We start from the raw sequence: 23,197 nt of genomic DNA, 5'->3' as shown, positions 1-23,197 counted from the left end.
TGTAACATGATCTGCTGGGGCTTCCCTGGTGGCTCAGTTGGTAAAGAATCTTCCTGCAGTGCAAGAGATCCCAGTTCCATCTCTGGATCAAGAAGATCCCCTGGAGAAGGAAATGGCAACCCACTCCAGTGTTCTTCCTGGGAAATCCCATGGACAGAGGACAGAGGAGCCTGGTGGGCTGTAGTCCATGGGGCCGCAAGAGTCGGACATGACTTAGTGACTAAACCACCGGCAGCACTTTTCTGACCTGTTGGGCTCAGAAAAGACCAGGAAGGTTTCTGAGAAAAGCACAAAGAACACCGTGGTGATTTTCTCCCTTGAATTTTTAATACGACAGAAAGCTTCCTTAAGGTACACCTTACACAGGGGTCTGCTGTCCGTTTGCTCTGCGGCCCAGCACCCACCTCATTATGCCTAATGGCTGATTTTCTGCCCTCAGCTCTCATTCCCAGAGAGCAGTAGTGTTAGGTTAAGAGGGAAAAGAAGAGGTGGGAAAACGAAATTCCGGGGGTGGGCCTGACCCCAGTTGTGAGTCTGACCTTTTTATTTTTAGGTTCGTGGAAGCCTCTGTTTTCCTAGAGCCATGCAGTTTGTTTCTTGCTCAGGAGGTCCATTTCACAAATCCTGGGCCTTCAGGCTGTAGAATCTCACACTGGCTGGGTGGACAGTCAAGCTCGAGGCTATAAGAGCTCAGAGGCCTGCATGTGGGCCCCTCTGCGGGGTGGACAACCCTAGCACTGGCCCTTACCCTCCTGCTTGCGCCCCGCTAGGTCCGCAGAATTCTGGACCTGGTACAGAGCAAGGGCGAGGAGGTGTCCGAGTTCTTCCTCCATGTGATCCAGCAACTCGCAGACGCTTATGTGGATCTCAGGCCTTGGCTGTCGGAGATTGGCTTCTCCCCTTCTCCGCTCATTCAGAGCAAAGCTGTTGTCAACACTGACCCAGGTATGAGGTAGCCGCCCGGAGGCAAGGCCCCCGGGGCTTTGAAATGTTCTCTGTGCAGGCCCAGCAGGGGATAAAGGTGGGGTCTGCCTCCGCCAGCTCTGCTCTCCACCCCAGGCAGCAGGCTCTGCTGCTGTGTTCCTTTTAGAAAAAGAGAGCCGGGCCCCTGTCACCCTTGTGCAGCCCTGGGGACTGTGATTGAACTGCCTACGTGTAGCTGGTCTGGTTTATGTAAGGGTTTATGGAGGTATCGGGATGACTTGTGTTTGAACCCCTTGCTGGCTTCCTATTCTGACATATCTAGACATTTTAGCTGTTGTACAAATTCAAGGTTGTATTTTTTTCCTTCTTAAAAAATCTTTCCAAATTTAATTCTAGGCGAAGAATTCATCTATCACTCCTGACTGCCAGTCCTTATTTCCAAAACATCATGCCCAACCCGACCTTGCCCTTTAGTTAAATGATTAGTTCAGTATAGGTATTTATGATGTGCTCACCATGTGCTAAGTCTGGGGGTGCTCGATGCCAGGGGTACAGTGGGGAGCAGATCCAGATATGGTTCATGTCTTCAGGGAGCTCAGAGGTTAATGCAGGAAACTGGTAGTAACACAAATGTGTATTTGCAAATAGTGATAAGGAGCACAGCAGTCCAAGGTGCTGAGAGAGCACATAATTGGAGCCACAGTCTGGTCTGAGGACCAGGGAATCTTCTTTCCACGCCTGTGGTTGCTCCACTTTAAGACAGCTGTTGGCAATATACCAGCACCAAGCTTCCAAACTCTTGAGTTTCAAAGAATCCAGTTTGACCTTGAAAACAGAAGCATAGGATCATGTTCCAGGTGTGTATTTGGGAGAAACTAGACCCAGGGACAGAGTGTCAGGGCCGAGCTTTTGCTTCTGAGGTTCCAACACTTCAGCACCAGCCATTGCTAGCTTCTCACTCTCACTGCTCCTGCTCACCTCACTTTTGTTGTTTTTGTTGTTGCTAAGTCCTGTCCAACTCTCTGACCCCATGGACTGCAGCACACCAGGTTCCTCTGTCCTCCATTCTCTCCCATAGTTTGCTCAAATTCATGTGCATTGTGTCAGTGATGGCATCCAATCATCTCGTCCTCTGTGGCCGCCTTCTCCTCCTGCTTTCAATCTTCCCCAGCATCAGGATCTTTTCCAGTGAGTCAGATCTTCACATCAGGTGGCCAAAATATTGGAGCTTTAGCATCAGTCCTTTCAATGAATATTCAGGGTTGATTTCCTTTAGATTTACTGGTTTGATTTCCTTGCTCTCCAAGGGACTCTCAAGAGTCTTCTCCAATACCACAGTTCAAAAGCATTAATTCTTTGGCACACAGCCTTCTGTATGGTCCAGCTCTCACATCCAGTTGAATCTGTACATGACTACTGGAAAAAAACATAGCTTTGACTATACAGACCTTTGTCAGCAAAGTGATGTCTCTGCTTTTTCATATGCTGTCTAGGTTTGTTATCTTCCCCTATGAAAAAATGAAAATATTCCTTTGATGAAGAGTTTTCTAAAAGGACTTTTCTCCATTGGGCCCTTTACCTAGCTACTGTGACATATTTGCAAGTATAATTCACTCTATAATAAGCCAGATGCAAAAGGCTGCATATTGTATGAATCCATTTATAGGAAATGTCCAGAAAAGGCAAATTTATGGAGACAGAAAGCAGACCAACAGTTTCCCAGAGCCAAGGTGAGACAGAGATAGTCAGCAAATGCACTTATGATGGATATTGTACCCCTGGATTATAGCAATGTTTGCGTAAATCTGAAAATTTACTAAAAATAATTGTAAACCTGTTGTAAAAGAGGTGAATTTATAGTCTGTACATTTTCCCTTACTAAAACTTGGAAAAATAGAATTTACTTCACAAATGTTAAGCAGAGAACCAAGTTGATAGGAGAGGGTTGTAAATGAATCTGGAAATATGCACGTGGCCAATTTTTATTGTTATCATTAAAACCCCAGAAGTATTTTAAGGGAATTTATGGAATACCCTTTTTTTGCCTGGAGTAAGGCCATTTTGTAGCTTGGTTCTGCAGAGTGGCACCCACGTCCTCATGTTAAACCATGTACCCGCCTATGGGCAATCCCAGGGCTCCCCCTAGGGCATGTGCTAAGCATCAGTGATTCCCCAGGCCTCAGCTTTGGAACCAGGACTGCTGTGCTCTGTGGAGTCCTTTATTTACTCAGTTATAGTGAGGCACAGCCCCTTTGTAGTCCATATTAATATCAAACGTATCATCACAAAAAGTTTGGCATTGGGTTTTATGAGACTATTTAAGAGCAGTGTAATAAGCACACGAAGTTTTGGGACAGTTTCTTCCTCATAGTACAAGTTTCGGTGTAGACTGGCCTGAGCTGTTTGAGTGGAACACTTGGGGTGGGCTGGAGCAGCAGAGCCACGTAGCCTAGCCCTCTATTTTGAAGGGGCTTCAGCTTTTAGCTGGTGTTCAATGACGACTTGTGCAGAGGAGTAGGGAGCCTGATTCAGACACTGATCCCAGTTGGATTCTGTCCCTGCTGGCTGGCTAAATTTGAGGTCCGGCAGAGAGGGGTGGAGGCCAGAGGACCAGGGGATTCTGGAATGCTAGCTCTTTGTATTTGAGGAGTCCTTGCACCTGGACTCAGTGTCCAGGCTGTGGGTTTGTCTGTCTGTGTACTTGTTTCTCCACCTGAGACCTCCCTATTGGATACCCTTTCCACCTGTGTCTCTTTCTCATCCTTCTCCCACCTCTCACCCACCGGCTCTCCCTGCAGTGAGCGGATACAGCCAAAAGCTGCAACAGCAACTGGGCCGGGACTCCAAGTTCATTCTGTGTTATGCCCAGAAGGAGGAGCTGCTGTTGGAGCAGATGTACACGGACACGGTGGTGGAGCTGGTCAACTTCAGCAACGAGAGCCTGGGCAGCCTGGACAGCCTGGCCTGCCTCCTGGACGCATCTACGGGCGTCCTCAATGAGCAGGGTGAGATCATCTTCGTGTTTGGCGATGCAGGCATGGGCAAGTCCATGCTGCTGCAGCGGCTGCAGAGCCTCTGGGCAGCAGGCCAGCTGGACCCAGGAATCAAGTTCTTCTTCCACTTCCGCTGCCGCACCCTCAGCTGCTTCAAGAAGAGCGCGGCACTGTGTCTGCAGGACCTGCTCTTCAAGCATTACTGCTACCCAGAGCAGGACCCCGGGGAGGTTTTCGCCTTCTTGCTGCGCTTTCCCCACACGGCCCTCTTCACCTTTGACGGCCTAGACGAGCTGCACTCAGACTTCGACCTGAGCAGTGAGCCCGATACCTCCTCCCCTTGGGAGCCCGCCCACCCGCTGGCCCTGCTGGCCAGTCTGCTCAGTGGGAAGCTGCTCAAAGGGGCGCGCAAGCTGCTCACGGCCCGCACGGGCGTCGAGGTCCCACGACATCTCCTCTGGAAGAAGGTGCTCCTGCGCGGCTTCTCCCCTAGCCACCTGCGCGCCTACACCGGCAGGATGTTCCCCGAGCACGCCGTGCGCCAGCGCCTGCTGGATCAACTGGAGGCCAACCCCAACCTCTGCAGCCTGTGCGCGGTGCCCCTCTTCTGCTGGATCATCTTCCGGTGCTTCCAGCACTTCCACGACGCCTTTGAGAGCTCCCCACAGCTGCCTGATCTCACGGTGACGCTGACTGACATCTTCCTCTTGGTCACCGAGGTCCACCTGAACAGGACGCAACCCACCAGCCTGGTGCAGCAGAACACGCGGAGCCAGACGGAGACCCTCCGCGCCGGCCGGGACACCCTGTGCTCGCTGGGCCGGGTGGCTCACAGGGGCATGGAGAAGAGCCTCTTCGTCTTCAACCAGGACGAGGTGCAGGCGTCCGAGGTGCGGGAGGGGGACCTGCAGCTGGGCTTCCTTCGGACCACGCCGGAGCTGGGCCTCGGAGGGGAACAGCAGTCCTATGAGTTCTTCCACCTAACCCTCCAGGCCTTCTTTGCTGCCCTCTTTCTAGTGGTGGACGACAAGGTGGGCACTAGGGAGCTGCTCAGATTCTTCCAAGAGTGGACTCCTCCCGAGGAGGCTGTGGCCACATCCACCTGCTATCCTCCTTTTCTCCCCGTCCATTGCCTGGGGGGCCACGACCTGCATGGGGAAGACCCCTTCAAGAACAAGGATCACTTTCATTTCACCAACCTCTTCCTGTGCGGGCTGTTGTCCAAAGGCAAACAGAAACTTCTGCAGCACCTGGTGCCCACCGCTGCCCTGCGGCGAAAACGCAAGGCCCTGTGGACTCATCTGTTCGCCAGCCTGCGCTCCCACCTGAAGAGCCTGCCCCGGGTTCAGTCTGGGGGCTTCAACCAGGTGCAGGCCCTGCCCACCTTCATCTGGATGTTGCGCTGCATCTACGAGACACAGAGTGAAAAGGTGGGGCAGCTGGCGGCCAGGGGCATCTGCGCCAACTACCTCAAACTGACCTTCTGCAATGCCTGCTCGGCTGACTGCAGTGCCCTCTCCTTCGTCCTGCATCACTTGCGCAAGCGGCTGGCACTCGACCTGGACAACAACAACCTCAACGACTTCGGCGTGCGTGAACTGCAGCCATGCTTCAGCCGCCTCACTGTCATCAGGTGAAGCCACCAGGTTCAGGGAGCGGTTGGCAGGGCTGGGGCTCAGGTGACAGACCCAAGGATTAGGATCCTGGAGCTGGATTTCCTGGGTTATCCTGGGACTCATGACCACAGATCTGGAAGCATCCGGACCTTCTCTGTCTCAGGGTGAAAGTGAAAGTCGTTCAGTCCTGTCCAACTCTTTGGGACGCCATGGACTATATAGTCCGTGGTATTCTCCAGGCCTTTCCCTGGAGAGTGGGTAGCCTTTCTCTTCTCCAGGGGATCTTCTCAACCCAGGGATTGAACCCAAGTCTCCCCCATTGCAGGCAGGACTGCAGCATACCAGATCTCTATTTTGGCAAATGAGGAGGCAGAGGCACGGAGAAGTCGCTCAAGGTCACGTATGGGGGCCGTGGTGGAGCCAGAATCATAAAGAACCTATCTTTTGAGATTTATGTGAGGCTCAGAGATAACCCGTGAGAAGTTCCTGACACGAAAAATCTTATAAAAGCAAAAAAATAAGATTTTGTGCTTATTAGCATTAATTTCTACCAAAAAAGCTGGCAGCCCTGAGCAGCAAAGGATCTCAGTAAAGAATGCTGACTCTTAGTTTCCTGTTTGATGGTTTAGAGGAAAGAAAAGCCAGTCAGTCTTCTTTCTTCTATTAGCATCTTGTGTTAAATATGCCTTGTAAATCTCTATGGGGGGTTTCAGTTCTCTGCTACTTGGCTCATGCATTCCTGAAGAGCAGAAGGGATTTGGAACTGATTCCAGGTACCAGTTACACCAGCACCAGAGTGTACATTGTGCAGGGATGGGTGGATGTAGGGAGCCCAAGCCTGTGCTGGCCTGGGAATTGGGACGTCTGGAATCTGTTCTCTGCGCTCTCAGCCAGCAACTCTCTGTATGTAGCCTCAGGCAACGCCACACTCTGCCTCCCCGTGCCCCTTTCATAAGGTGGAAATGCTAGACCAGTATGATGGTCCCGTAGTTTGCCTGCAAACAGCAAAAGACAAAACAGGAAGAAATGGACCACCCTAAGGAAGCATTCTGAGCTCCCTAAGGGCGTCAGTGAGGATTAGTTGTGGCTGAGAGTTAGAGAAAACTCACAATACTGGTGGACTTTCCAGGTGGTGCTAGTGGTGAAGAATGCTCCTGTCGATGCAGGAGACACAAGAGACACAGTTTCCATCCCTGGGTTGGGAAGATCCCTTGGAGTAGGAAATGGCAACCCACTCCAGTATTCATGCCTGGAAAATCCCATGGACAGAAGAGTCTGGTGGACTGTAGTCCTTGGGCCTGCAGAGAGTGGAGCATGACTGAGCACCAAGCACCACCAAAATACTGGTGGCTTAGATAAGTTATAAGCTTATTTGTTTCTCATGAAAAAGTTTAAAGGAGGGCAGTTTAGGGCTGCTATGATGTCTCCATGACCACCAGCCTTGGCTGTCTTTTGCCTTACTGCTCTGTTGTCCTCCCTATCTGACTGCCAACTCTTGGCCCAAAATGGCTGCTTCAGCTCCAGCCATTCAGTTGACGTTCTAGTCACCAAGAGGAACAAAAGGCAAAGGACAAACCCCATTCTTCTTTTGGTAAATTTATTTTATTGAATTATATTTGATTTACAATGTTGTATTCATTTCTGCTGTATAGCAAAGTGATTCATTGATTCAAAGGGATTCAAAGTGATTCAGTTACATAATTTTTTCATGTTCTTTTTTCCATTATGGTTTATCACAGGATATGGAATATAGATCCCTGTGCTCTACAATAGAACCTTGTTTATCCATTATGTGTATTGATATAATACACATAATGTATTATATAATGTGTAATACAGATAATGTGTATCACAGATAATGTGATATCTGCTAATCCAAAATTCCCAATCCATCCCTACCCCATCCCACCCTTCCCCTTGGCAACCATAAATCTCTTCTCTATTTCTGTGAGTCTGTTTCACAGATAAGTTCATTTGTTTCATATTTTAGATCCCACACATAAGTGATATCATATGGTATTTGTCTCTTTCTGACATTTCATTTAGTGTGATACTCTCTAGTTGCATCATGTTGCTGCAAATGGCATTATTTCATTCTTTTTTATGGCTGAGTAGCATTCCATTGTATATGTGTACCACATCTTCTTTATTCATTTATCTGTTGATGGACATTCAGGTTGTTTCCATGTCTTGACTATTGTGAGTAGTGCTGCTCTGAACATAGTGGCATATTTTTAATTATAGTTTAGGACACATCCCATTCTTTTAAGAAAACTTATCAGCCACTGCTAATGAGAATTCTGCTTAGATTTCACTGGGCAGAAGTTAATCATGTGTGCCCAGCTAAAAAATGGGGGATTCTGTTTCTAAGGAAGCATGAATATTGGGAGTGACTAGTGGGCTCTGGGATAGTCCTGCAGTGCTTGTAAACACTGTGCCTCATCACCAAGACTAGTAACGTGAGTGGGAAGGATCCAGAGTGTCTGATATGATCATTCTGATTGGCCATGCTTCCAAATCCCATAGCCCCTTGTGAACAGTGAGAGCCACATTGACACAGATGCTATGCTATGCTAAGTCACTTCAGTCGTGTCCGACTCTGTGTGACCCCATAGACGGCAGCCACCAGGCTCCCCCGTCCCTGGGATTCTCCAGGCAAGAGCACTGGAGTGGGTCATTGACACAGAGGCCCCTGGCAAATGCAGTATATCAGAGGGGGCTGGCCACATGTGTCCTTCAGGTGTCCCTCGTAGCCATTGTGTTGAGTCATAGCTGTGCTGTAGCCTTGTCAATGGGCTGATTCTGGTGGGTTTCTTAGCCCCCATGAAGACCAGGTTCTATAGGAGCCATGTAACTGGCTACTATGGCCATTCTCTCTGGGGGCATTTATAACTGGGAAAAGCTGGGACCTATAAGCTTCAGAACCTTGTGGAATTAATGTTCTTTCACAGTGAGAAGCTGCTCTGATTCTTAAATTTCTTTACTGTTTTTTTCAGACTCAGTGTGAACCAGATCACTGACAGTGGGGTGAAGGTGCTATATGAAGAGCTGACCAAATACAAAATTCTGACATTTTTAGGGTATGTATTTCTCAAGAACACTGGGACAGCTATGTAGTAAGAATAGAGAGTAGCAGGAAATTGCCCTTCCTATGGATCACTGGATGGTTGAGACTGATGGCCCTGGACACCAGGAAAAGCATTAGTCTGGGAGCCAGGAATCCTGAGTTCTGCTTTTGGCTCAGCCAGCAGCTCACTCTTTGAGAAAGTCAGGAAATCTCACTGAACCCAGCCCTCTCATCCCCCTTGTATAATTGGGATCCTAATATAGGCATATAGTTTTACAGGTGGTGATTGAGAGATATAATGGCTGCATACCTGGGGATATGTTTTATGAATGTGAGAATACTATTTATGTGGCAGATTTCACTACCTTGGGTTCATGATCTGTTGTCCAGAATCCTTGGAGCATGACACAAATCAGGAATCACTGTTCCTACTACCAGCAGTGGCATGACCCCATTTTCGACACTTTAATATTTCTGCAGCAAAATGTAGAAACAGTCAAACCAGTTGAGATAAAGATCATGAACAGCACCACATTGGTTGTCAAAATAGTTATGAGGAAGTTTGGGTTTGGGGAGCCTTTGGGATCTTGGAGTTTGAGATGAGGGGCTGTGGGCCAGCCTGGCCAGCCCCATGGCGGCTGTGGACTCTATGAGCTGGAGCCAGCCTGTCAGCTTCTTGGGGCCTTAGTTTTCTCAGCCATCACATGAGGACACTGAAGCACTCGATCCCAGGTTGCTTTTTGGCTCTGGAGTTCCGGTGACCATGGAACACTGGAAACCTGTCTGCTTACCACTTTCAACCTTATTGTTGCTTTGGTATCAAGTGGTAAACGGACTAAAAGGTAGGCACTCAGGTGGTTCTAATGGTCAGAAAATGTTACCCCTTGAGATTATCCCTTCATCTCAAAGTGCCCCCCTGCCTACCATTTATTGAGCACTTACATGCAAGAGCTTGGAATGATCTCGTATGATCCTCATAACAATCCTGTGAGAAGCTGTAAATCTTACCCCTTGTTACAGATAGAGAAACCAAGGCACAGAGAGGCTGGGTGCATTGTCCCAGGTCATAAAGCTGGGGAAACTGGCAGTGTTGGCCTTGACCCCAGCCTGTGAGACCCCTGAGCCCCAAACTATGGTCTCCACATGCCCTTCCTTTCTCCTTTTGACCCAGACTCTGGACATCAGCAGACAGCACTTACTTTAAAAAAATAATGGGGTCATAAATTCTCATGGCCGTGCTTTCTCTCGAAGCTTATACAACAACCAAATCACCGATGTCGGAGCCAGGTACATCGCCAGAATCCTGGATGAGTGCAAAGGCCTCACACACCTGAAGTAAGTGGGGTGGGTGCAACGGGGTCTTCAGCAGCTTCTCTCGGTCACCCGTTGTTGTTCAAGCAAAGAATAAATGTCACCCTGGAGCTGCCTTCTGCTTGCCCCAGGGCCTTATAGTTCAAATCAGGACATCTGTGTGGTGAACTGTGGGTGAGGCTTAGAGTTTGGAAGGGTATGCGGAGGTCCTGAGGGGAAAGCCCTACCATGTTGGGAGCGAGAGCCTGGCATTTTGATTTCATTAACTCCTGACAGGAGAAAGGCCACAAGTGTCACCCTTTCTGGAGGTCTTTTTTCCCTGAGGAAGTTCCTCATTATCTTAGTCCATCTTGCTTTTGTAACAAAATAACATTCCCAGGTGGCACTGTAAAGAACCCGCCTGCCAATGCAGGAGACAAAAGAGACTCAGGTTTGATCCCTGGGTTGGAAAGATCCCTTGCAGGAGGGCATGGCAGCTCACTCCAGTATTCTTGCCTAGAGAATCTCATGGACAGGGGAGCCTGGTGGGCTACAGACCATAGGGTCTCAAAGAGTCAGACACAATTGAGGCAACTTAGCATGTGTGCATAAACCCTGGGGATTTCTTTCTCACGGTTTTGGGGACTGGAGAGTCTAATGTTAATGTGCCAGAAGATTAGGTGCCTGATGAGGGCCCGATTCTTGGTTCTTCAGTTCAGTCGCTCAGTCATGTCCGACTCTTTGCGACTCCATGAATTGCAGCATGCCAGGCCTCCCTGTCCATCCCCAACTCCTGGAGTTCACTCAGACCCACGTGGTGCCTTCTTACTGCGTCCTCACATGGTGGTGGAAAAGAGGGAGAGGGAACATTCTTGGACTTCACTTATAAGTCACTAATCCCATTTGTGAGGGCTGTGATGCATAACCTTATCACTTCCCAAAGGCCCCATCTCCTAGTATCCTAATATCTAGGGGTTAGGATTTCAACATATAGATTCTGGTGGGGTGAGGGAGGCAAACATTCAGGCCACAGCCATCTAGTTGCAGGCAACAGTTTGAACCTTGGCTGTGTCATAGGAAATGTCCTGCTAAAGATGTCAGAGCACCGGGCTTGGAGGAGCCCCTGGTGCTGCTCTGGTGATGGGACCCTACCCCTTGACCGTTTGCAGTTGAAGTGGGAACCATCTGGTCTGCTGATGGAAAGGAGTGATGCTCGGAGGTCATTTAAAGAATCTGAGGGAGAACTCGGATCCCTTAGTTTCTGCAGAGCTTGTGTCCCCTGGAGAGGAGTGCTGACTTACTTTCCTCAGAGCTTCAGGCCCCTTCCTGAGGGGAAGCCCAGGGAAGGCTGCTGTGGGTCCCAGGAGAAAGAGGGCCCCAGGGGGCTCTGTGCCAAGGATGAGGGTGGCTGATGCTGGAGTTCCCTCACAGCTGGAGCTGATGTGTGCATGACTCTCTCTGCAGATTGGGAAAAAACAAAATAACAAGCGAAGGAGGAAAGAGTCTCGCTCTGGCTGTGAAGAACAGCAAATCCATCTTTGAAGTTGGGTGAGTAGAGGCGAATGCCCGTGGGTGTTTGTATACGACCTGCTCTGTGTACACTAGTGTTTGCTGGCCTGTAGCTTTCCTTTTTTGCGATATTTTTGTCTGGTTTTGGTATCAAGGTGATGGTGGCTTCACAGAATGAGTTTGGGAGTTTTCCTTCCTCTACAATATTTTGGGACAGTTTCAGAAGGATAGGTGTTTACTGTTCTCTAAATGTTTGGTATAATTTGCCTATGAAGCTATCAGGTCCTGGCCTTTGTTTGCTGAGAGTTTTTCAGCACTTGCAATTGGTCTGTTCATACTTTCCATTTCTTCCTGGTTTAGTCTTGGGAGCTTATACCTTTCTAAGAATGTGTCCATTTCTTCTAGATTGTCCATTCTTTGGCATATAGTTGCTCATAGTAGTCTCTTATAATCCCTTGTATTTCTGTAGTGTTCTTGTATCTTCTTTTTCATTTCTTATTTTATTGATGTCAGCCCTCTCCCTTTATTTCTTGACTCTGGCTAAAGGTTTATCAATTTTGTTTATCTTTTCAAAGAACTAGCTTTTAGTTTCATCGACCTTTGCTATTTTGTCTTTGTTTATTTCTGCTCTGATCTTTGTGATTTTTTCCTGCTACTAACTTTGGGCTCTGTTTGTTCTTTCTCTGATTGCTTTGGGTGTAAGTTTAGGTTGTTTGAGATTTTTCTAATTTCCTGAGGTAAGATTATATTGCTATAAACTTCCTTCTTAGAACGACTTTTGCTGCTTTCCATGGGTTTTCGATTGCTGTGCTTTTTGTTTTCATTTGTCTCCAGGTATTTTTTTAATTTCCTCTTTGATTTCTTCAGTGATCCATTGTTTTCTTAGTAGCATGTTGTCTGTTGTTGTTTAGTCTCTAAGTTGTGTCCAGCTCTTTTGCTTCTCCATGGACTGTAGCCCACCAGGCTTCTCTGTCTATGGGATTTCACAGGCAAGAATACTGGAGTGGGTTGCCATTTACTTCTCTAGGAGATCTTCCCAACCCAGGGATCAAACCCACGTCTCTTGCATTGGCAGGCAGGTTCTTTATCACTGAGCCACCTGGAAAGCCCAGCATATTGTTTAGCCTCCACATTTTGTGTTTTTTTACAGTTATTTTCTTTAGGTGATTTCTAATCTCATAGCTTTGTGGTTGGAAAAGATGCTTGACAGGATTTCAGTTTTATTAAATTTACTGAGGCTTGCTTTATGGCCCAGCATGTGATCAATCCTGGAGTGCTGGGGTCCAGCCCCGGCTGATCCAGGGTATTCGAAGCGGGGACAGCGTCGGCGAGGATCAGGATACAATAGCTTCAATTAGATATTAATTAAAGATATAAAGAGTAATAGAATAAGGATAGCTCAGTAGGAAAATTCAGTGGAGAAAAGAGGCTGAGTAGCTTGGTTTACGCAGGAGACCAATAAAACTTCAAGACAAGAAGCTTGCACCACGTAAGTAGGCCGCAGGCGTCCTTCCGTTCTCCCGAAGGAGAGGAGACACTGAGGCCTCCCCGGTCGGATCTTAGAAGCCCAGGCAAAATTAGTAAGCATGGCGGGTTCTGAGCTCCAGATGGAGACTCAGCCAGAGTGAGAGAGAGAGCGACATGGGGAGACAAGTCTTTCGAGAAACTGATCCCAATTCTTTATTTTCCATGGTCTACTTTTATACACTGAGGTGTTATGCAAAAGTCACGCGGAGTCAGCAGTCCTGACTTTTATCAAAGTCAGGTGCTTCATACAAATGTATACAGAGGTCTTAGGGGTGTTACATCATCTTCTGGCCAGGGGGCCTGCTGACAATTTATGACCCTCTCCTTGTGACAACGGTCAGTCAACCAGGACACTTATTTCTCCAGGGGTGATTATTCTTAAAACAGACGCCACCCAAATAAAGTTACATTCCTATAGGGTGAGGGTGTAGTGGGTTTTAGTTAAGGAAAGAATTTACTTAGCCTAAGGTCTAACATGATTAATATCAAAGGTTAATACTTACTTCTTCTATATATTCATTACTGTGTGTAAGGGCAGGGGATATGGAGACTTAGCAACAAACATTGGCTCAACAAATGAAAAACCCTTCACCAATACAATTTCTAATCAGCCCACTATACTTATACTAATGGTTTTCTAACTTTTCTAAGGAACCTGTTTTTAGAAGGTTTAAAGCATCTCGTGCCTCTCACGGTTGGGAGGCTGTGAGCAATCACATGTGGCCGGACAAGCCTGTCAGGCAGGCCAGAGAACCTTCAGAGGAGTTTGTAGGTTAAAACACTCTGGTCACGCCCAGGAGTTTTTATTAACTGGAGCTCTAAGTTAACTCCTTCTCCGAAAGAGGTGGTGGGGGAGAGCCCCCCGTAAAGTCAGAGGTGTAGGTGAGAGCACAAAGTAGTAAAGTAGGCAGGCTCTGGTTATGGGGGTAGATGCTCGAGGATTTCCAGGGGGGACTCCTGAGGCTCGATCCCGCCTTTGCATATGTCGAGCCTCCTTCCTCATGACCTTTGCCACGGGCGGAGTGCCTCACTCTGGCCCCCAACACTGGAGAATGTTCCATGTGCACTTGAGAAGAATGTGTATCCTGCTGCTTTTGGATGGAATGCTCAATCTATGTTTCCTTATTTTCTTTCTGGATGATCTGTCCATTGATATAAGTGGGGTATTAAAGTCCCCTACCATTATTGTGGTACTGTTGATTTATCCTCTTCTGGCTGTTAGTATTTGCCTTATATATTGTGGTGCTCCTACATTTTATTTTGGGTACATATATATTTACAGTTGTTGTATTTTCTTGAAGTGATCCCTCAATCGTTATGCAGTGTCCTTCTTTGTTTCTTGTAACAGTCTTTAAAGTCCATTTTGTCTGATAGGAGTATTGCTACTCCAGCTTTCTTTTGATTTGTATTTGCATGGAATACCTTTTTCCATCCCCTTACTTTCAGTCTGTGTCCTAGATCTAAAATGGGTCCATTGTAGACTGTGTGTGTGTGTGTGTGTGTATATATGTATGTATATATGTCTTGTACCCCATTTAGCCAGTCTGTGTCTTTTGGTTGGGGCATTTAATCCATTCACATTTAAGGTAATTATCAATATATATTTTTATTGCCATTTTGTTAATGGGTTTGAATTTGTTTTTGTAGGTCTTTTTTCTTTACTTCCTCTTTTGTTCTCTTGTGACTTGATGACTAAGTGTAGTGTTGTGTTTGGATTCCTCTTTCTTTTTTTGTGTATGTATCAATTGTAGACTTTCAGTTTGTCATTACCATGAGGTTTTGATACAGCAGTCTGTATATAAACAAGATTGTTTTAAGCTTCTGATCTCTTAATTTCAAATGCATTTCCAGTATTCTGCATTTATATTCTCCTCATGGTTGCTGGTTTTGAGGTCATATTTGTGTGTGGATGATATCCTACCTTTATATATGTTTGATTATACTGGTAAGCTTTTCCCTTCATGATTTTCTTGTTTCTAGTGTGGCCTTCTTTTTTCCACCTAGAGAAGTTCCTTTAGCATTTATCGTAGAGCTGCTTTAGTGATGATGAATTCTCTTAGCTTCTGCTTGTCTGTAAAGCTTTTGATTTCTCCATCAAATCTGAATGAGAGCCTTACTGGGTAGAGCATTCTTGGTTGTAGGGTCTTCCCACTCATCACCTTAAATATATCATTCCAATCCTTCTGGCCTGCAGAGATTCTGCTGAGAATCTCTGGGTGACTATTTCCTTCCCTGTATTAGGGAAATTTTCAGCTATTATCTCTTCAGATGTGTTCTCAGGTCCTTTCTCTGTCTCGCCTCCTTCTGGGACCCCCACAATGCAAATGTTGTTGCATTTTATGTTATCCCAGAGGTCTCTTGGACCATCCTCATTTCTTTTCATCCTTTTTTCTTTATTCTGTTCTGTGCCGGTCTTCATTTTGTCTAACTTTCTGTGACTGCAGTTTCTATTCCACAGGCTGCAGGGTTATAGTCCCTTTTGCTTCTGCTGTCTGCCCCCTCATGGATGAATCTGTCTGAGAGGCTTGTGCAGGCTTCCTGGAGGGTGAGACTAGTTCCCATCCACTGGTGGGTAGAGCTGGGTCTTGTCCCTGTGGTAGGCAGAGCTGTGTCAGTGGGTGTGTTTAGTGGGCAGCTGTATGGTCAGGAAGACTTTAGGCAGCCTTTCTGCTAAGGGTGGGGCTGTGTTCCCACCTTGTTGGTTGGTGGACCCAGAGTGACCCAGCACTAGAGCCTACAGGCTATCATGTGGGGCCAGATTTTGGTGAAAAAATGGAGGCCTCCAGGAAGGCTCATGCCAATGAGTACTCCCAAGAACTACCATCATCAGTGTCTTTGTCCCCACAGCAAGCCACAGCCACCCTGCCTTTGTAGGAGACTCTCTCCAATATGAGCAGGTAGGTCTGGCCTAGGCTCTTTCGAGGTCACTACTTTTCCCCTGGGTTGGTGCATGTGCCCTCCAAGAGTAGAGTTTGTTTCCCCCAGTTTTGTGGAATTCTTGTGATCCAACCCCACTGGCTTTCAAAGGCAGATTCTCTGGGACCTTCTCCTCCTGTTGCCAGACCCCTGGGCTGGGGAGCCTGATATGGGGCTCAGAACTTTCACTTTTGTGGGAGAACTTCTGTGATAAAAGTTTCCAGTTTGTGGGTCACTCACCTGGGAGGTGTGGAATTTGATTTTATCGTGAGAATGTCCTTCATCCTGCCTTGTTGGGGCCTCCTTGGATGTAGGATATCTTCTTTGGTAGGTTCCACCATCTTTTGCTGATAGCTGTTCAGCACTTAGTTGTGATTTTGGTGTTTTCGTAAGAAGAGGTGAGTTCACATCCTTCTAGTCCACCATCTTGTCTCTGCCTCCCCTCTCTGGAGCCTTTTTTAGTTCAATTTTTTTATTGAAAATACATGTAACATAAAACTTACCATCTTAACCATTTTAAGTGTACAGTTTGATACACTTAAAATTAAGTATATTCATATAGTCATGCAACCATCATCACCATCCATTTCCAGAACTCTCTTTATCTTGTAAAACAGAAACCCTATACCCATGAAACAGTAATTCCCCATTCTGCCCTCCCCTCAGCCCTTGGCAACCACCTTCCTACTGTCTGTCCCTGTGCATTCAGCTACTGTAGGTGGTCACGTAAGTGGAGTCATACAGTATTTGTCCTTTTGTGACTGGCTTCTTTTACTTAGCATTAGGTTCTCAAGGTTTATCCATGTTGTAGCATGTATCAGACTTTACTTCTTTTTTAAGGCTGTATAATACTCCATTCGATGCACATACCACATTTTGTTTATCCATTAATCTGTCAGTGGACACTTGGGTTATTTCTACCTTTTAGCTCTTTTGAATAATGCTGCTATTGCCATGGGTGTACGTATATCTCTTTGAAGCTCTGATTTCAGTTCTTCTGGGTATAAACTCAGAAGTGGAATTGCTAGACCACATGGCAATTCTGTCTTTACTTTCCTGAGGAACCACCATATTGCTTTCTACAGCACCTGTAGCATTTTGCATTCCTACTAACAGGGCATAAGGGTTCCAGTTTCTCCACATCCTCACCAACACTTGTTATTTCCTGGTGTTTTGATAGTAACCATTCATATGAGTGTGAGGTGATACCTCATTATGGTTTTGATTCAGGAGACTATTTAAAGCTTTTCATAGTTACAATTTTCCCCTGATTTTAAAAGAAACATAAATAGTTTTATTTGTAAAATATGGAAAATATTATATGGAAAATATGAAAAGTTTAATAGAGATCATCTTCTCAAAAATAATTATCAACCCTAGATGTCAGTTAAGCTTTCTTGATCTCTCTCTATATATATATATACTGTTTTAATATTGTAGATGTCAAACTATCCGTATAGAATTTTACTCATTCTTCACTCAATCTCATGTCATGAATAGTTTCCCACTTTATTAAAAGTTTGATCTTTTGCAGTTATATTCACACACTTTTTATGCAAAATGCTGAAAACTCTCATTCTGGGGTTTTACAAGCCATACTGCCAGAGACATCAGCAGGCCACTTGCCTGGAGAGAGCATGTGGCTGAGGCGGCTTTGGTTGTGTTGTGGTGGGCCCAGCAGACTTGCTTTCTGTAGAGAGTGACCCTCAGCCTTTTAGAAATCACTGACTCTTATAGGCTCAGCACTGTTCTGAGTGGCTTTGCATATATTAACTCACTTCATTCTCACAACTCTATGAGGAAATGCTCTTCTTATTCCTGCTTTCAGACGAGGAGACTAAGACCTAAGAGACTACACACCACCCAAGCACGCATAGGTGGTAGGGGGCAGGGCCAGGTTGGGAACCCAGTGTCTTACCATACAAACCCTTGATTTAGCCAGATCCTCTTAAGGTTTTCTGCTGTGGGGAAGGGAATACAGTTTGTCATTGCAACTCCCCACCCAAACTACAACAATCTGAACAGCATGGTTTGATCATGTCCTCTTTACATACCAGCAGAATTGCTGATTAAGTTTCTCCGTGTGTTTCTTGATATTTGCTTTATGCAAGACTGACTATGCTTTCAGGAACATGTGTCACCGCTGCTCAGGGTCAAATGGATATTGGGACCTGGCACCTCCCCAGGCCTTCCTTTCAAGCTCTTGTCAACCTGTATATCCTGTGACATTTCAGGGACGGGCATGAGCTTAGGCTCTGACTGACAGCTTTCCAAAACTCAGGGGTCAGAATTGGTTTCTAATTGTGTCTGACTTATGTTCACAAGGCTTCTACTGGTTTTGTTCCTCCAGAGCAGCTCACTAAGGGGCTGGTGGAGGGATTCATCTCCAGGCCACAGCTCCAGAGATGGAGCAGAGACATCTGCCTGTTGAGATTACACACCATCTCCTGTGGCCACAAGCAGAAAATAAGGGGATGAGCATGAGGTAACTTTTACTGTCTCGCCTCTGTCCTCAGGATGTGGGGCAATCAAATCGGTGATGAAGGAGCAAAGGCCTTCGCAGAGGCTCTGAGGAACCACCCCAGCTTGACCAACCTGAGGTAACTGCTGCTTTCTGAGACCCAGTGTCTTCAGGGCCAACCTGGGCACTGGGTGCACCTCTTGTTTTACCAGGGGAGGAACCAAGGGGAAGAGGGTGGCTGGCATTCCTAACAGGGAAGGTATTTGTGTGTGTGGTTTTACTTTTTCCAGAACATTTTTATTGACATAGAAGATAGGCATACAGTAAAGTACATCGTAGTTAAGTTTTCAGCTCCGTAATGTGACATGTGCACACACCCATCATATCAGACATGAGACACTGCCAGCCCCTTGGCAGTCTGCATGTGCCCCTTGGGGGTTGGGGAGGAATTCTTCAGTCAAAATAAAACTGAAAGGGATACTGGGCAGCTTATTTCTGCCCCTTCTTCATTCTCAGGATGGTGCTGGGACAAGAGGGGACCTTTCATCTCCGTAAACAGACTTGGTCCTTCCCGGCCCTCCTTTAAACCTCTGGCTGAATCCCTGAGACCTGGGTGTCTCTTGGTTGCCTGTGTTATTGCTGTCAGTTACAGAGAGTCTCCTATGGTAGGGGAAGTAGCAGAGTTCCTTCCTTATGAGAACAGAGATTTCTCTAGGCCTCACTGATGTGTGCCTGTAGGTGTCAGCATCCAAAGCAGAGCTGGCCAAGCCTCTTCAGCCCGCTGTGGGCATTGTGACCAGATCTGGCCCATGTTTCATTTCCCTTCTGGCCCATCCTCATGGTCTGAACCTGGGCTCTGAAGCAACAAACTCGAGCGGCTGCTGGCACAGCTGAGCACTTCTGCTTCTTGCTTTGAGTCAGCCCAGGCAGGGGCCACCTCCTGGCAAGTCTTTCCAGATGCTTTAGTTGCTGAGTGTGTTAGGCTCTCAGTTGCGTCTGACTCTTTGTGACCCCATGGACTATAGTCTGCCAGGCTCCTCTGTCCATGGAATTCTCCAGGCAAGAAAATTGGAGTGGGTTGCCATGCCTTCCTCCAGGGGATCTTCTCCACCCAGGTATCAAACCTGGTTCTCCCACATTTCAGGCAAGTTCTTTACCATCTGAGCTACCAGGCCAAAGGCAAATGTAGACATGTTTTTAATAACCTCCTCCAAATGTTTTTCCTTCCTAGTCTTGCATTCAACGGCATCTCTACAGAAGGAGGAAAGAGCCTCGCATGGGCCCTGCAGCAGAATGCATCTCTGAGAATATTCTGGTAATAACCAGAGTTATTTTGGAAGGTTGGGTCTTGGGGATTTTTCCAAAGACTGTGCACAGCCTAAAATCTTAACTGAAAGGCTGCTTCTGAATTGAGAAGGCTCTGTGCTGTGCTTAGTCGCTCAGTAATGTCCAACTCTTTGTGACCCCGTGGGCTGTAGTCCACCAGGCTCCTCTGACTATGGGATTTTCCAGGCAAGAATACTGGAGTGGGTTGCCATGCCTTCCCCCAGGACATCTTCCCAATCCAGGATCAAACCCACATCTCCCACATTGCAGGCAGATTTTTTACCATCTGAATCACCAGGGAAGCCTGAAAATTGAAAAGGCTCTAGGCCTTTCCTCAAAGGAAGATTTATAATTTAATTTCCTCCTGGAGAAGATGATAGTCATTCCCAGAAGCACAGATAAGTACAGAATGGGTGGAATGGGCCCTAGGAGCCTGAGTTTGAGACCTTAGCTTTCTTGGCCACGGCAGGCCTCAGGTAAATCAGAAGGCCAGCCATTCTAACTGTCAGGATATCTCTGGAACACCCCCAGATACGCCTTGAAGGGTCAAACTTTCGCATACTTGTTTCAGTGTTCTCCCTTCTTCCTCTTACATTGCGTTTCTCCCATGCAGCCTCCTCCTTCCCCAGCTAGTCACATCCGGAGTTGACCTTCATGCTCCTCCTCACCTGTCCTCACTCCTCTCTGCATTCCAGGGCCACTAATTCATTAATGTTACCTTCTGAAAGTGCTCCTTTTTTTTTTTTTGGTTCTTCTTTTTTTGGCCATTTACCATATTTTTATTTTATTGTATTTTATTTACTTGCCTGTATCATAAATTCAGGTGAGGAAGTTATATTACATGTCTCCATATCCTCCTCATGAGATATTGGCTAAATTAGTTAATGTAAATGTCATTGTGAGAATTCCGACACTAGACCTGCTGCCCAGTAAGCTCATTTCCCTTTTCTCTTCAAAAAATCTCTTAAAAGATTTTGAAAAGTAAAAAAATACTTTCTGAGAAAAAAAAATATGACACTGAAGTCTGGCAAGTAGGAAGTGAAAGTACCTCCCCTTTCATGTTTCCTAAATATAATCTTCTATTTCTAGCATTTGAATGTATATTCAAATAAATACCCCTTTTCTTACAAAATAGAATTTAGCAAGTGGCTTAAACATCTCAGCCATATATTGTACATATTTTATATGTCCTTTTATGTTGGGGTTTCTCAGTCTCAACACTGTTTTGACATTTTGGTCCAGATATTTCTTTTTTGTTGAGAGGCTGTCCTGTGCATTGTAAGATATTCAGCAGAATCCCTGGTCTTTGCCCATTAGATACTCTGTAGTGAACCCTAATTGTGACAATCAAAATTGTCTCCAGACATTGGCAAGTGTCTCTGGATGGAAACTCACCCCGGTTGAGACTCACAGCTCTAGGTGGATAATGTCAATCCCCAGAATCTCTTGAGTACTGACCATAAATACATCATGCATTGTTCTCAGTCTTTTTCGTACAGTAACTCATTCTCACAACCATGCAAGGAGGGTTGTACCGTTACTGTTAACATTTACTGATGGGAAAACTCAGGCCCAGAGAAGTTCAACCACCTGCTGTGGTCACCCTGCTAGTAAGTGATTCCCAGCTGGCTTATCTGACTCAGAGTGTCTTAAGTGCTATGCTCTTCAGCCTCTTTCTTCCTCCTACCTCAGTCTCTCTAAAGGCTGCACACTCACAACTTATTTTTCCTGTTGCCTCTATTGATACTGAAATTTGTTTACATCTTACATTATGACCAAAAAAGACTGCAATCAATACTGCATGTATAGAAACCTGTGTGTAATGTCTTTGCACACCATAAGGTCAGTTTCTAGAAGTCTAATTATTGGTCCAAAGTGAAACACATTTAAAATTTGGACCAGTTCAGTTCAGTCTCTCAGTCATGTCCAACTCTTTGCGACCCCATGAACTGCAGCACGCCAGGCCTCCCTGTCCATCACCAACTCCCAGAGTTCACCCAAACTCATGTCCATTGAGTCAGTGATGGACCACCCAGCCATCTCATCCTCTGTCGTCCCCTTCTCTTGCCCCCAATCCCTCTCAGCATTAGAGTCTTTTCCAATGAGTCAACTCTTCGCATGAGGTGGCCAAAGTACTGGAGTTTCAGCTTGAGCATCATTCCTTCCAAAGAACACCCAGGACTGATCTCCTTTAGGATGGACTGGTTGATTCTCCCTGCAGTCCAAGGGACTTTCAAGAGTCTTCTCCAACACCACAGTTCAAAAGCATCAATTCTTCGGCGCTCAGCTTTCTTCACAGTCCCAACTTTCACATCCATACATGACCATTGGAAAAACCATAGCCTTGACTAGATGGACCTTTGTTGGCAAAGTAATGTCTCTGCTTTTCAATATGCTATCTAGGTTGGTCATAACTTTCCTTCCAAGGAGTAAGCATCTTTTAATTTCATGGCTGCAATCACCATCTGCAGTGATTTTGGAGCCCAGAAAAATAAAGTCTGACACTGTTTCCACTGTTTTCCCATCTATTTCCCATGAAGTGATGGGACTAGATGCCATGATCTTCATTTTCTGAATATTGAGCTTTAAGCCAACTTTTTCACTCTCCTCTTTCACTTTCATCAAGAGGCTTTTTAGTTCCTCTTCACTTTCTGCCATAAGGGTGGTGTCATCTGCATATCTGAGGTTATTGATATTTCTCCTGGCAATCTTGATTCCAGCTTGTGCTTCTTCCAGCCCAGGGTTTCTTATGATGTACTCTGCATATAAGTTAAATAAGCAGGGTGACAATATACAGCCTTGATGTACTCCTTTTCCTATTTGGAACCAGTCTGTTGTTCCACATCCAGTTCTAACTGTTGCTTCCTGACCTGCACATAGGTTTCTCAAGAGGCAGGTCAGGTGGTCTGGTATTCCCATCTCTTTCAGAGTTTTCCACAGTTTATTGTGATCCACACAGTCAAAGGCTTTGGCATAGTCAATAAAGCAGAAATAGATGTTTTTCTGGAACTCTGTTTCTCGATGATCCAGTAGATGTTGGCAATTTGATCTCTGGTTCCTCTGCCTTTTCTAAAACCAGCTTGAACATCAGGAAGTTCATGGTTCACGTATTGCTGAAGCCTGGCTTGGAGAATTTTGAGCATTAGGCAATGGCACCCCACTCCAGTACTCTTGCCTGGAAAATCCCATGGGCGGAGGAGCTGGGGTCGCTAAGAGTCGGACACGACTGAACGACTTCACTTCACTTTCACTTTACTAGCGTGTGAGATGAGTGCAATTGTGTGGTCGTTTGAGCATTCTTTGGCATTGCTTTTCTTTGGGATTGGAATGAAAACTGACCTTTTCCAGTCCTGTGGCCACTGCTGAGTTTTCCAAATTTCCTTGCATACTGAGTGCAGCACTTTCACAGCATCAACTTCCAGGATTTGAAATAACTCAACTGGAATTCCATCACCTCCACTAGCTTTGTTCATAGTGATGCTTTCTAAGGCCCACTTAACTTCACATTCCAGGATGTCTGGCTCTAGGTCAGTGATCACACCATCGTGATTATCTGGGCCATGAAGAT

The 23,197-nt window shown here is 46.2% G+C and overlaps 1 protein-coding gene across 9 annotated transcripts in view; it reads left to right on the top strand.

The window, feature by feature from the left end:
* Window positions 1–23,197, top strand: part of NOD1 (nucleotide binding oligomerization domain containing 1) — a 91,272-nt gene that overhangs the window by 54,125 nt on the left and 13,950 nt on the right. For 8 of the 9 annotated variants that reach the window (XM_086396452.1, XM_086396448.1, XM_086396451.1 and 5 more), the window contains 7 exons: window positions 771–945; window positions 3,723–5,550; window positions 8,530–8,613; window positions 9,852–9,935; window positions 11,355–11,438; window positions 18,359–18,442; window positions 19,535–19,618. In XM_086396452.1, the coding sequence (XP_086252578.1) occupies window positions 771–945; window positions 3,723–5,550; window positions 8,530–8,613; window positions 9,852–9,935; window positions 11,355–11,438; window positions 18,359–18,442; window positions 19,535–19,618 (2,423 nt within the window). The remainder of the gene's footprint in view (window positions 1–770; window positions 946–3,722; window positions 5,551–8,529; window positions 8,614–9,851; window positions 9,936–11,354; window positions 11,439–18,358; window positions 18,443–19,534; window positions 19,619–23,197) is intronic. The other variant, XM_086396453.1, reaches the window with a different exon arrangement.

Source organism: Bos grunniens, chromosome 4, assembly GCF_055505025.1.
Source record: "Bos grunniens cultivar Pamir isolate PY7600 chromosome 4, Bosgru_T2T1.0, whole genome shotgun sequence".
Taxonomy (NCBI): domain Eukaryota; kingdom Metazoa; phylum Chordata; class Mammalia; order Artiodactyla; family Bovidae; genus Bos; species Bos grunniens.
This window is presented reverse-complemented; position numbering and strand designations above follow the sequence as displayed.